Genomic DNA, 14,880 nt, shown 5'->3' with positions numbered 1-14,880 from the left:
TTTTAGAAAGGGGAATAGGCTTCATGTTCACCTACATGTACATTGGTTAATGCGAGTTCCAGTTTGGTAAAACTCTCAAGATTAGAATTGAATAACATAAATTCTCAGTAGGAACGCATGTCATAGTTAGGTCAGCCACAGCTGCCGGTGTGAGCCCGAGCTGGTATTTTTGCTCAACAAAAGTTTTCCATCTAGAGGTCAGAAGAAGCTTTACTGAGTTTGTGGGTGAGAAAAACTTCTGTGGGAAATGCAGCATTAGGTAAACCTGCAACTTAAAACTTGTGCACAACTACATACATGTACATGTACATTGTACATGTGTACATGAAAGAATCTCTTTGGAGTGTGGAACATGTACTAAATTACTATCACAAGGGATCCCATCACAGCATCCTACACCCACTGTACATGTACATGTGTGCACTCTATGAGTTCCAGAACATGTACAGTAACATACAGGCACAAAAGTTCACCAGAAAGTTACACATCACACTTGTAGGGCACAAAGCAGTTATCCCTTACAACAACAAACTTGTAAGGGATTAAAATTTATTAGGGGGTGTTGTACACAATAAAAATGGCTCAGAGTGTTACAGAGACTGAGAAGAATTAGGTCAGTCCCTTGATGGAGTGTAGCTGTATGTGTCCACAGCCCAGGCAAAGAGTTTGATGAGGGTAAATGCCAGGCGAGTTCTGTGGAAATGGATGCTGTATTGTACCTGTAGGCCTACATGTATCTGAGTGAATTTATTGTTCTCTACCTGTACATGTATAGTGTACCTCTGATAATTGTGGATATCTGCATCAGGCTAGGACAATGTAGCTGTAGATGTTTGCACTCACCAGTACCCTACATGTACTTTCAAGAGCTTTGATGTGTTCTGCTTTTGCCAGCTTTGTCTCGTTTCGTAAGGTTATGGATGGCAGTACACGTATGCATGGGATAAGCTGTGCTGGGTTCATTTGTTAGGCTGTACATGTACATGTACAGTCGCTGATGGAGCTGGACTTCCAAGATGTGATTTCATGGGACCTGGTGGTCATGTTGCAGTGAGCGACGACTCAGGTTATAGGCATCTCTCTCCTCCCTCCCGGTACCAATAAAATCTTAGCAATAGTACAGCTGTGGCAGAGACACACAGTATTCAGAAACCACCTGGAAGATTTTTGGAGGAGTGTGTCGGATAGAGACCAGCTGGTGTTATAGTGCTTGAAAGGTTGGCCCATCTTTTGCACGAAAAGCAAACATTATGGTGATGTAGTGAAGCCTGATCAAATAATCTCGCTGCCAACTTTAAAACAGTTCCGCTGAAAATTTGGCTTGCTGTACTCAGTACCACAGCAGTAGTGTGAGCCTGAAGGACCTAGCACTACAAACTACTACTTCTGGCGAGGGTACTCTCCATTGTTACTCGTACAGAGAACAATAAAGTTGTGCATTCATAGTGCCAGAGCATTGTATGGTACATTGTCTTATCTATTGTGTTTGATGGCTTCAGAGAACAATAAGGTCATGTGACGACAGCACTGTATACTACATTTTACTACTAAGTAGTACTTCGTAGTATTCAGGGCTGTTAGGGTAAAAAGATGAAAACATTTCAGAACAAGCACAATTTGCTGCAAGTGTTTTATGACGCCAAATTTAATTGGCTTTCACATTCGTGTGAAGCATGAACCGGCCTCAACTAGAGACTTGATGCCTCTGCAAAGTGCAAAGAATGTTACACTGGTTTCCCCCCCCCCCGGGTGGAGGATTTGGAGGATTCAGGAAGGTTCTTAGGTGGGATGCCACTTCAGGATGTAAGGTAAATGGACAAAGTTGAAGTGGTACACGTATCATGAGTCTGCTGCATGTACACCATATGGCATCTGAGATAAAGAACTATGCGATCCTCCTCGGGATATGGTTCAACGACACAGCAGCTTTCCAGATAACAGAATGCAGTTTGCTCTCCAGGCTGTCACCGTGTACTGGTACCAAATACACAATCTGTGAAAGGCGAGCACAGCAAGGGACCTGATGGTACTGACGTACAGCACAGTGGTTTGTGCATGAATTTCTGCAAATTTTCAATCAGATGCTTTTTTGTACATGAGTCGTTTGGATGGAAAATGTTGATGGCTGTCATTGCTGTCATTTTAAACAGGGGAGGCCTCACCTCTTGAAGGGGTTCTTCCCTTGCGATCTTGCTGTGGCGGTTCATTCCTCCATTTTAAGATTAAGATCTGCTAGATGAATGAAACGTGTACATGGAAAAATCAACTTACAGTTACCAGTAACTAGATGACATTTTGTGAACTGAGAAATTCATTGTTGCTAAGGAGGGTGTCTCCACTCTTGTAAGAAAAAATATTCCATAGTTGTGGCACTTGTATGCTATTGCAACAGTAATTAAGCACTTGATATGCGCTTCCTTGCAAAGTGTTCTTGGGCACAAAATCATCAGTGACTTCAAAGGTTCGCAAACAATACAGGCTGCTCACAAGCACAAATGATTTACAGGAAAAGAGAAAAGTGAATTTCTTCAAAACAGTACAAGTTCATGGATGTGTACATGGCATACATGTACGGGTATATGAATGAAGCACGAACAATGGACTTGAGTCTGCCCTGATCGATCATGCACTGAGACAGAGCTCTGCCCGTTCCGGCTCCCAATTTTTTTTCTTTTCAATGAGAAATTGAACTTTTGACCATGAGTTTGTCGGATGAGTGACAAGCATCAGACGTCCTGTGATTGATGTTGGTTTCCGAGGGAGACGACGCTTCCAGGTCAGGCCCGTTCAACACCTCTGGCACATGTCAGACTTAGTGTGGGTGTACATGTAGATGCAGTTGTACATGTGTATAATGGGAAGTCAGAGCTCCTCTTTGTGAACACTTCAACAATGCTATCCTCATCCCGGGAGATCTTGACATCTTGATTGTAGATTCAGCTCTTAAGGACACTTGTTTCTCAGGGATGCTCTATCCACAGGAATTCTGTTTGCCGAATTGTTTTGGGTTGCACTAGTGCAAGTGTTGAAAGTGCAAGATTCAATTTCGCAGTGATTGATATCAGAAGCGGTGAAAATTTTCGTGCAAATACATACATGTATAACGAGTACCAGCCAAACGAAGTTGTTCCACTGGTTGACGTACTGGTAGCAAAATGCACTGCTTTACCTTCCCTTTCAAGAGTTTCGAGGTTATAGACGTGAACCAGTGTATTTAGTGGTCATTGGTCAAGGTTGAATCACAGATCAAGCTAGCTGGACTATCACCAGATTTTGTTTCGCTTTCTTATTGGGTGGGGACACATGGGGGGCACAGGGCCTGAGGGGGGGGATGTGCTTCCCACCCCCACCCCAGCTTACAGGTAGTTAGGCCACTGGGATTGACAGAAGCCTCTTGGGAAATAGGTCCAGGAACTTGGGATAAAACCTTGTTCTTGGTTCTGGTCAGTGTTCTTCATTTTCAGCTTAGCCTAATATGAGCAGGATTTTCTCTCTAGACGGGTTTGCTGATAAAATATAGTACATATACGGTACATGTGCTTGTTGTATGAAATCACTACCTTATTGAAAATGTCAGAAATAGGTTGATGTATCCGAGGAGTTGCTTGTGCAGATTTCATAGTTAAGTCATAGTTAAGTCAGTTAACACCTGATGCAGGGTCTTTTCATATTTGCGCCCTGGATTTTCTCTGGAGACACATGGCACATGTACAAATCTGATGAAAATCGGAGAGTCGTCATGTTGGCTTGAGATACCGGCATTGGGCAAACTGTGTCCTCCAGACTTCCTTGCTAAGCTGCAGTGGCTGGGTAGTGTAATCATTTGGGCTTGTCAGCTTTCCACCCTGCTGTTGTGCCTCCTCTGAAATGCTCCACTGTCAGGACATTGTGAGGCATTGGTGCTGGGATGCTGATACATTTACAATGTAGGTACGTCCTGGGAATGATACAAACTTAGAGATACTGTAGCTGGGAGCTGCGGAGATGACATGTACATGTGCATCGTACATGTACATTCTCATCTTGTTTGGAGAAAGATGATGCCAAGGGCCACTGCACACATTGCTCTGAGATGTTGGAATCAATTGTCTTCAATAGCCAAATAATTCAGCAACTTCCACTCTGCCAGGAAGTCGTCCTTTGGTACCTTTATGGTAAGGGATAACTGAGAGCTTCCATGCAAATGTTGAACTTGAAAATGAAATTGCATGCAACGTCGTGACTGAGGACTGGCTCTGGTGAAGAAAGCTGAAAAGACGATGTAGCTTTATCATCGGTAATAATTTCACCCCAATGCTGGGGGAAAAATGAATAATCTAAATCTGAATTAATCAAATCAATCTAAAAATAATCAATTTACTTCTTAGAGATTCGTCTCCTACAGTCCTGTGCAACTGGGAATGTGAAACCCTGTAAATTTTATTGTTTTAGGATTTGGTTTCATTAGTCTAGAGAAAATGGATTCATGTACCGGAATACAGCCTGCACATGTAACTGTGATACATGTACATGTATGTGTTTCTATAATGAGTTGGGTTAAAAATTTTTCATTTCAGTCTCTGTACTGATTCAGAATTGTACCGTCTGCTGGTTCCAAAACGTGTAGGTATGCTTCTAATTTCCGTCTTAGGAGAAGTGTCTGTGGTCGGAAAGTGAACCGTAGCTGTAGGGAGTCAACTGCATTTCCTCAGAAGATAGGCTCAGACAGTCTTCATTTTTCACGTCCACATTTCCCTCACAGAATGAATTTCCTCATTCCTCGGGTACTGAGAGAGAGCCATTAAGATTGATGGTTCTGCTGTTTTCTCCCCCTTACTCATCTGTCTGGTCAAGGCGTCCATCATTTTCCTGTGACAGCTCGTTTGCATCATCATCTTTGGAGTTTCTGATCCGTTTTCATTTACCGCGAAGAACGTCCGGCCATCAGCCCTGGTACCTTAATGACATTCCAGACGGTCAACAAATCAGGGGGATTGATACAGAGTGAATGACTTGGGAGGAAGTCTTCACATATACTCCCCACTAAGAGAGAGAAAAACAAAAGCTGGGTGTCAACTCTGAATGATGAATCCCCGATGACTAAAAACTGAGCTGCCCTCCAAAAAAAGGGTGGAAACAGTTGCAGACAGATCCCTCGGAGCACGTGCAAGCCCCCTGCCAGAGTGCAGAAGACAGGAAGCATTATTGTCCCAGGAATACTCTGTTTACCGCTTTCTCTGTAGTTTTCCCGTAGACGGGTTGTTTTGAGGGTCCCCAAGGGTAGTGTCATCCTGACATTGGGGTGAGACATTGGGGGCTCTTCCTGTGTGACTTTGAACTGCGGAGGTGACAGCGAATGAGGACAGCTGCCCGTCTCAGTCAGTGGAAGCCAAGAAAGCAGAAGAGGTCGATCATCTACATGCAAACTCGGGTAGTTTCACGTCTACCCTTTCTGTGGAGTGTGCATCACAACTTTTTTGTATCGACTCCCAAACCTGCAGGATCTTGAGATTCAGAACTGGATTTCTTCATGACATGTTTACCCATTCAGCCAATTGTACATTCCCCAAGCATATTTAGAATTTAATTTTTGTGTGTACGTCATTGGTGTCGGTCTTCAGAGATTTCTGATAGAACATATGATACGCTGAACGCCACTTCGTCAAACTGATTCCACCAGGAGACCTTCAGTGAGGGGAACACACACAAGTACCGTGTGAAGTTGACAAGCAACTGTTTTTAAAGACAACTGGTTTTGTAGAGACTTGCCAGTAGAATAAGAAATAATTTCTGACGTAGACTTATAGCATCTGGTGGACTTTTGTGCCCTTGTTGTCGGAGGCACAATGTTTGGAACAAATGGAAACGGCGTCCCCGACGGATGGTGCATCTACCAGCTATCTCACTATGGCAACAAGGTAAGACAGATTACAAATCTGTTTTCTGCTTGCATGTTTCTTTTAGCAAGATGATGAAAAGCAGTGAATTTAAGGCTTTACAAAAATGTAAGTCTGGGAGATGATTAAGATTTCCCTTTGTCCCCATAAAGACATGTAAACTGCTGCATCACTATAATACAAAATGCACATGTGCATGTATAGGAAATTTGCAGGACTTTTTTTGATTTTTCATGGTTACAATCTCTTGCTCTAATGACTTCCAGTGCATGTGTACTTCTCCAGAATTTTTTGGGATTTCACTGATTTTTTTTACTACCAGTAGATGTACCTAATATTTCTGTTTTGTTTTGGTTTTCTAGATACATGTGCCAAAATGAGAAAAAACATATTTGATTTTTGAATTGGGAAAAGGGGTTTATTCGTAAAAAAAAGTCTGGAAAGCTGTTAGACCATTCATGTGATTAGTTTTTTGTAGCATCGGAGCGAATATCAAACTGGTAGGAGTCGTTCTAGTGGCCAAGTACATGTACTGGTACTCTGTACAGTGATTGAGCACAGTACAGTGTAATGAATGTACAGGTGTTGCCCAGCATTTATCAGCTTGATCTCAGGTACTGGTATTCACATTTCACGCGTGCCTTGATTTGAATTAGCACCATTTGGAATTTTGATTTTAATGGTAAGGTGAGACTAATTGAAAAGCATGGAGGTTGGAAACACAGCACTAAGCACATGTCCCCCGTACATGTACCATTGGAATGCATGATTGGTAGCCAAACCTTGGCTTAGATTCAAACCAGAGGCCAGATTCTATTAGCTGGAGAGGAAATGAAGGAATTGGCCCTGTTCAATGGCCCATTAAAGGATGAAAATCTCTAACCCTAATTGTTCCGATAAGGCATGTAAATCCGTGTACACGTACTTCACATGGACATCAGTTCTTACTGGTATGTGAAACGTGAGTAGATCTTGACACTGTGTTTGAAAAGGGGGGGTGGGGAAGGACTGGGAGGGATGTGCAACATTTGTGGGATGTACATGTTGCTGTGTGTACATGTACATGGACGTACCGGTATTGTACATGTACATGTATGTACTAGATTTGCCCTTGAGGAAACAACTCCTCCTAATTTGTTTTTGTTTTTCTTTTTAGTTCTACATGCACACTCGGGAGTCAGGTTGGCATAGTGGTTCTTTCCTTGCCTTCCATCTCTGTGGTCCGGGTTCAAATCCCGGCTCGGTCCCACATGTGGGTGGGGTCTTACCCAGAATAATCCTTGGGAATTTCCTCCCACCTCTAAAATTGTGACTGCTTCTCATTGTCTCCTCTCCACAGGTTTCTTCAGGCTTGCGAGCTACCGGTAGATTGCCTAGCGTGCTTTGAGGAATCTTTGGTGTTGTTACCATAAATGATTAATGACAATGAAATTACATGAAATAAAAAGAATTATAATAATTTACATTTTTTGTGTGCTGTTTGCTCAAGAAAACTGTACCTAAACATGCCTCTGAGCAAATACCTTTGCATCATTAAAAAATGTTAAAATTTCAGTGCTCCCTCAAGACTGATGAAAAATTTGCAGGACTTTCATCGACCCTGCTCACATTTGCTCTCTGCAAATGCAGCGCATGGAATGATTCACTTTTTTTGCTGCACTGGAGATCAGTAGATCTGGTACCATGTCCTGTGGAGACCTCGGCACGACGCAATTAACCACCCACACCGAGAAAAACAGTAAAATGTAGAAAGGGAGAGAGCTGGATATCTAAGAAATACCGCTGTGATCTCTGCGGAACTCGTACACGCACATGCACTATACCAGTAGTACATTCCATCATGTTTGCAGGCAGTTTACAGTTCACGTGCCTGTGTGCACCATGCAATATTCAAGATGCATATACCGGACAAGCACCGAGATACTGCAGTCTGGTACATGTAGCTTTGTGCTTTCTGGAGGCTAAGTCGGCACGTTTTGAATACTTGAAATTTTTTGGAGCTGAAGATGTATCAAGGAAGAAGGAATGGTATGGTACATACATAAACATTATGAAAATACACGCAACTCAGAAATAACTGGTTGTTTTTCTGTCTGTCGATCTCAATGTTGATACCGGTACCTGTACTGTATGTGAATTTTTTAGTAGCATTTTGAAATTTTTAATAGTATTGGATGTGTGCCCGTATATTGATATATATTATATATTGAATTATAAATCTAAACCTCCACAAATGATGCAAGACTCCATCAACAGCTGTAATTGCTAATTTGTAAACATTTGGTTATTGCAGTCATTGGGAAAATGAAGGAATGTGGGGTTTGGCAGCCGGTGGAAATCTGAGCTTGACTTCTGAGGAATCTGAAATGGAATTTGAAAACGTGACTCTCCTGAAATATTTTGGAGGAACAAAGTGTTGGTGAATTTGATGCTCAGCTTTACTATTTGTGGAACAAGTTGGACCTCCTGCTCAGATGTACTTACTATTTTAATTTTTCAACTGCTACAGTAGTTGTTTCCATTAGTTTGATTGTCTTTGCCTTGGTCATCCTGACTTTCCCTGACTCTGTTTGAAGAAGTAGAGAAGTCCTGATCCTCTGGTCACAGCGGTCAGTTTTTCTCGTCACATTCTGGTGAATTTTTTTTTATCTTAATCCACTGGCACATTGCACTGCATGTGTTTGTTGTATTATGCACGTTAAATAACAGTAACACAGATATGAATAAATGATAGGAAATATCCTTTAAGAATAAAACATTGCGAGCATTCCAAAGACAGCCTATAGTGATGAAGCACCCACCAAGACGTGCTGCACGTGTATAATCCATTGTACAATGCAAGGTTTTCATTTTGTGGTTACTTTCCTGATGACTTTGTCCATGACTAACAGTTAATCCTTTAGCACCTGGTCTTTGCTAAGCACCCTCGGTTGAGACCCACCCCCTTCAAAACTTTCAGGGATGAAACCCTTTCAATGAGGGTCTGTCAGCTAGAGTGCAGTGCGACTTTCACGCCGTCCTTGGTGGCTGTGACTTGGCAGAATCGTCAACAATTAAGGGGTCAGTTGCTGAGCAGCAACAGGCGCTCTCAGCGGGCTCCAGCAGAGAGAAAGGAGTTCAGTTAGCTCCTACGTTTATCCAGCACAAAGAAGTTCTGCTTAGCAAAAAAAAAATTGGTTGATCAAACTGTTTTGCTTGCATGTAGCCAATGGCATCACTGAGGTACATTTTGCAGGGGGCCTCCGTTTTCAGGAGGGGCATTAATGGTTAGGTCACATTAACAACACTGACCAAGGGGGACTATCCCTTTATTTTTTTCTCGTTAATTTCTGAGCCTGAGGGGAGGGGCACACAGAGGGCACAACCCTCAAGGGAGGGAGGCCTGTGCTGCCCCCTATCCCTCTTCACTGCATGTTCGGGTACTGTACATGTACATGTACCTATGCCACAGCAGTGCTAAACAGTTTTTCACATCCAGTCATGTCTGAAGCAACTGGCACACCAAACCATTTGCAAACTTCTGTACCAAAGCTTAATTGGCATCCTACAGGTTAAGGATGTAAAAATCACTGTTTGTAAATCTCAACACTCCTTCGACCATTTCCTGGTGCATGTACATGTACAATGTATACATACATGTACGGTACATGTACGTAAGAGATACTTTGTACGTGTACAGTTTGCGGTTTACGTCAGCCTTCAGGGTAATTCCAGAAATTAGGGGTCCACTTTTTGTGTGTCCCTGTCACATCTGACATATGATTTTGTAAGTTCAGAACACATTTTCTAATTCCCAAGAGTGATGAATTAATGCAGATTACCTTCCAAACAAATAGTAATAGTTTGATATCAATGCCAGTGATATTTCCATGTCAATTAACAAAGGTCGAATGTTATATAACAGGGACACAAAAATGTCATACTTTGGACCCCTAGTTTCTGGAATTACCCATGTAGCCTACATGTACATGGGGTTGATATTGTTGTATGAACTTGCACTTTATACAGTAAAATGCAGAATTTGTCATTCATTTCCTTCACAGTGCGGGATGTTTGGGGACTCCTGCATTTACATGTGCCTTACATGTACCGGTACATCCCCCCAAAATTGCCTAAGAGTTGGAATTAGGGAATGTCTTTGCTGCTCTCCAGGGAGACGGGACAATGTCAGAAGCAGGGAATTAACCACAGCGTCAAGCCACTGGGGCTAATGTGCTGAGATGAAGTGGGTATATCACACCCTCATCAGCAGTGTGACTAAACGTAGGGCGTATTAAGGGATGTGCAGGAGGCATTTCCCATGTCGTGCTGCCAAGAGAACGGCAGGGTCCCCCTCCCTAGATAAAAGGCATGTGGTCTCAGACGCTGTAGTCTGCCCTGGATTACAGGCTGTCAACAGTGTCAGTGGGTGTGTCAGGTTTGGTCTTGCCAACACCCATATTGGGACAGGGAAGGGAGTGATGAGACTGGGGTGAGGAGATTCAAGGAGTTACATAATAGGGGAGTGCAAGAGAGAATCGCCCCCCCCTCCCTCCCCGGCAGGGGTTCATGTCTTCCCCTTCCGAAGGACTTCATTCCCCTTTGAAATCTCAAAATGTGCACAACCTATGTGTACATGTACCAGTACCAAGTCACAGTACATCTTGGTGCCCTGTTGAGAAAATGTGTGCCCCCTTGAGGGCCCTCCACACGCATCTGTAAGTACATGTACGTGTATGGCCTGCTGGCAAGAGTATACAAGATGGCAGAAAGGTGAACGTTTTCCATCGGCACGATGCGATCTGAGAATATTAAATGTTCATGGGTAATTCCGGAAATTGAGGGTGCAAAAGTTTGTCTTTTTCGTGTCCCTGTTACATCTGACCTTTGTTATTTGACGTGGAAATAACACGGGAATTTATCTCAAACTATTGCTATTTTGTTTGACAGGTAATTTGCATTAATTCTTTACTCTTGTAAATTAGAAAATGTGTTCTGAACTTAAAAAATAAAATGTCAGATGTAACAGGGACACGAAAAAAAAATGGACCCCTAATTTCTGGAATTACCCGTATGCGTGCAACATTTACATGTACTTGCACTTCTGAATATCAAGAGTACATGTACGAGCACATGATCCATGAACATTTGAACACAGCTCTAAAAAACTATTTAAAAAAATTAGAAACAGTGAGAGATTAGATCAGTTTGTCAAAATCCCTTTTAAAGTAGGAAAGTTGCTCATCATAGGGTGTCGGTTACAGGCTCACATACCGGTAACCCCCCACTCACTTGTCTTTGAACAGTGTAGGTCACGGTCAGGGTCAACTGAGCATGACAAAACCCTATAGCTTCCTAAGAATCCAGTCCCATGTTTCCCCCTTCCCCTCATCAACCTGTCTAAAACAAGCCCCTGCCCCCACTTTTTTAATTGAATTAGGACCTGAGTCACTTTGTGGCCATAGGAAACGCACATATTGTCTGCAGGGTGCAGTTGCATCAACTTTGCGTTTGCAGTTGGAATAATGTCGGTTAGCAGTTGTACCGGGATGTCATCCCCTTTCAAATATTTGTATCAAGTGCACGTTGTGTTTGCAAACTCATAAATGACTGAATCCAGCGAAGTGGTAAAGTTTTGAAGTAGTGATGGTTGTGGAACAAGATTTTAGTTGCCGATGGCCACCCGTCCCCTTCCCCTCTTCACGTCAGCATCACTGGCTCAGGTTTAGCATCTGGACAGACAGGAAGGGGATTGACTGTCTGTGCCCCAGTGATTACCTCCCCTGAAAGGGGTTCTTGGAGTCATCGAGCTGCTGGGCTGCAGCCATAGGATGCTCACGGCCCTTGTTTTTGTGTTGTTTTCTCCAAGGCAGGTTCATGGACACACGCAAGGCTAACTGGTGGAAGTGTATATGTATCAGCCACATATATGGCAGCTCGTTTGTGATTCCTTTTTGAAAGTTTGGAACGGAGGCTGAGCAACATTTTCGTTTTGGGATGCCTTGTGCTGGTGTAGTGGAGGCACAGTGATGCAGCAAGGAAGGGCTTGAGGGTTCTAGTCACCCGTCACCTCGAATTACAGCCAGACTTGTCTCTCTGCCACTTGTTTTCTTACGTCCTCACAGAACGGCCACTGATCCGTGTCCGGTTAGCTTTGTCATATGCTGACTAACAGGAGTGCAGCGTTTGCTGATGCCTGAGTTCCATCAGTTGATAGTCAGAGTTGTCATGAACAAGAGGGAAACCTGGCTGCCGCCATGTTGTTGGTGTGATTCCTGGACTTTCATCCCTTTTACCGGTATTTGATTTTGCCAGAACAGGAGTTATCACAAGGATCTTCATGACTATGTGAAGTTACATGTATGACAGCTGCTAAGCTTCCTACAAGCCACATGATTGCTCTTCAGTGACCCAGTACGGTGCCTTGGTAACCGTGGCAACTCTTCCTCTATTTTTCCAAGCTCTTTGAGATTATTTCTCTTGTTTAATACTTCCACTCCTAAAGTACCGAGCGGAGCCTTCAGGAATTTCAAGAAACGTCCATTGGACCTTCCTGAAATGATGACAGATGCCTGAATTTTTCCTAGATGATTTTTTAAAATGCCCCCAATGGACTCCATCTGTAATCTTTAAGGTATCATTCTGCTAGACTGCTACATTTTAAAGGTACCATAACTGTGCTCCCCATCGCGGATCTGATAAGATATTTTGCCTCAGGAAACCAGGAAGAGCGTTGGGGGAAACTCCTTGTTTCTGTAATTTTGTATTGCATGCTGAAAAGTTGTGCAGCTGGATTTCATTGTTTCGTTGAGAGACATTGTAGCTATTTTGAAGTTGATCCGAGGCTTTGATTCCTGCAGTGCTTGGCAGTTTCACCTTAACCCCATCAGCTCAGAGGCCTTCACCACTCTTCTTTTTTTTCTAGATCAGCAGCACTGGAGGACTCTCTTAATTTGACAGAGATAGGAGCTTCCTTTGGTGAACTTCAAGGAAATGTTATGGGGCATTTGCCCAAGGAACACCATCTTGCTTTGGCCATTTATAATAAGCTCAGTCACCGATTCAGCCCTTGAGTCTACATATACCTGCATGTACGTGTACTATCTGGCATTACTCCCCGGCACCTGCTCGCAAACAACTAAACCAAGACAGTGCCTACTGATCAGTGTTGACACTGACAGACTGTGCTTCTGTGGTCCCTGGTCTAAAGCTGCCAGAAAACCATTTCTGTCCTTCATATGTTGAGAAATTGTGCAAGATTGAAGTTCTGTTTTGTCTGGGGGTATAGTATCACAAGTCATACAGGTACACATACCAGTACATGTACATTGTACGTGGTGAGTGCACACTAGCCAGACCTCGGGTAAGAAGTTAATCTCTGTCGATTCCCCTTGATTAGACTGCATTTCTGGGTATTTGTGTGTCTTTCCAAGTGTGTGGGCTCACCAAGGAATGACAAAAAGCTAATCCAGAAATCGGCCTGAGGACTCCATGTTACGTTTCCATCCAGGGATGTAGCTACATGTACATGTATGAGTTGGCCACTCAGAGAGCGGACTTATCAACTGCTACCACCAGGCCTAAATAGCAGGATGGCTCCACGTGAAGGACTCAAGGTCCTTGACCCGAAGACTAACTTCTCACCTACTGACCCATGGTTTTTACAGTATGAGACTTTATGGTAATGGAACTGTGTTAAGAGGAAGAGCCTAGTACTGTAGTTTGTTGGATGTGTAAATTCCTCTTGGAGTTTCAAAGAGTGAGATGAAATGCAGTGTTTTTGCAAACTACAGTAATAATAAACTTGAGAACTGAGAAAGGAGCACCGGTGGTTTGCCACCCTAGAAACATTTGGCCTCTTGTTTCCTACCCAATCACCCGATGTCAGCTTTTCCTTTGAGGGTTTTTTGCTGAGGGTAGATACATGTAACAGAGGTTAAACATGAGGAGCAAAAACTTTGAGGTGCGTATCCACGCAGTCAACGCCCCCTCCCAAGATGGAGAGCCTACCCTCATGATCATGCTGGAAGTCATGGTGAGTGTGTACATGTATGTACCATAATGTGAAATCGTCCTTTTAAGTAAAATCAAGGAAAACTGTAATGAACATCAAAAAGCCTTTTGACTTGGTCGGTTTTTTGATGACGTGAGTCATCATGATGTCTTCCCACTTGCGTTTTGTCCTGGGATTCCTGCAAGGGGTACCATGTGCTCGGAAGGAGGGGTCCTAGGAATACTTTTTAAAATGTGAGGTATTTCTGAAACACCGTGCAAAAGATTTTCATAGGCCTTTCTTTCATCTGTTCTTGGCCAATAATGATGTACTGTTGCCTCTCTTTGTGCATCTCCCAAACAATTCTCTTCCTAATTCTCTTTTGTGTCCTGAAAGCAAAAATAAGGAAACAAAGTAGTGACATGTTCTGATGGTGGAACCCAACCACCCAGTCTGTCTACATGTACATGTATTTGGTAGCTGATCTTTCACTAATGGATCTCACTCAATTGAATTGAAATCCCTTACTGTGTATTCCACAGAGAGTATAATCTGTCCCTCTAAATTGAACACTTGATCATCCCCGCCTTCCTGTGTCAAAAGCTATAAAGGAGGACCTTGGGGGCCCTGTCATCTCTCATTGATTTATTTGTCTTGAGAGTTTGGCAAAAACAGTGGACCTCCTCACTTTTCAGCCAAACAAATAGCCATTGCTTAATTGAGACAAGGAGCAGATGGAGCAAAATGTGAACAGTACATGTATGATAGGGGCTCATGAAGTCATGGTTATTAGGAGGAACACACTACCCTATTAGGTAGTTTACACAGTACATGAATGTGTTTGTCAGCTACCGAAGATTTTTGGAGTGGCATCTTTTGTGAAGCTCAAATGCATTACATTAAAAACACTCATTTTGTGTAATGTTACGTTCTGCATGTTGTTTCTTTTGTCTTGTCTTGTTTGTTTCTTGTCATGGCATGCCTGACGCAAGCTTTGCTTTTAAGGTTTTGTCACCCCTAGTGGCCTCTTTA

The 14,880-nt window shown here is 43.0% G+C and overlaps 1 protein-coding gene across 11 annotated transcripts in view; it reads left to right on the top strand.

Moving 5' to 3' along the window:
- Positions 1-14,880, top strand: part of phldb2 (pleckstrin homology like domain family B member 2) — a 74,945-nt gene that overhangs the window by 29,450 nt on the left and 30,615 nt on the right. For 2 of the 11 annotated variants that reach the window (XM_022244391.2, XM_087142658.1), the window contains exon 2: positions 4,742-5,897. The exons of 4 other annotated variants lie outside the window; for them this stretch is intronic. In XM_022244391.2, coding sequence (XP_022100083.2) covers positions 5,826-5,897 — 72 coding nt within the window. In that variant the 5' untranslated portion in view covers positions 4,742-5,825. Of the gene's footprint in view, positions 1-4,741; positions 5,898-13,869; positions 13,891-14,880 lie in introns of those variants that run through there. 5 more of the 11 variants (XM_087142659.1, XM_022244390.2, XM_022244395.2 and 2 more) reach the window with 3 other exon arrangements.

This window comes from Acanthaster planci, linkage group LG10 (assembly GCF_054643075.1).
Source record: "Acanthaster planci isolate LZ-2023a linkage group LG10, COTS_SCS, whole genome shotgun sequence".
Classification (NCBI taxonomy): domain Eukaryota; kingdom Metazoa; phylum Echinodermata; class Asteroidea; order Valvatida; family Acanthasteridae; genus Acanthaster; species Acanthaster planci.
The sequence above is the reverse complement of the archived record's forward strand: the minus strand, read 5'-3'. Positions and strand labels throughout refer to the sequence as shown.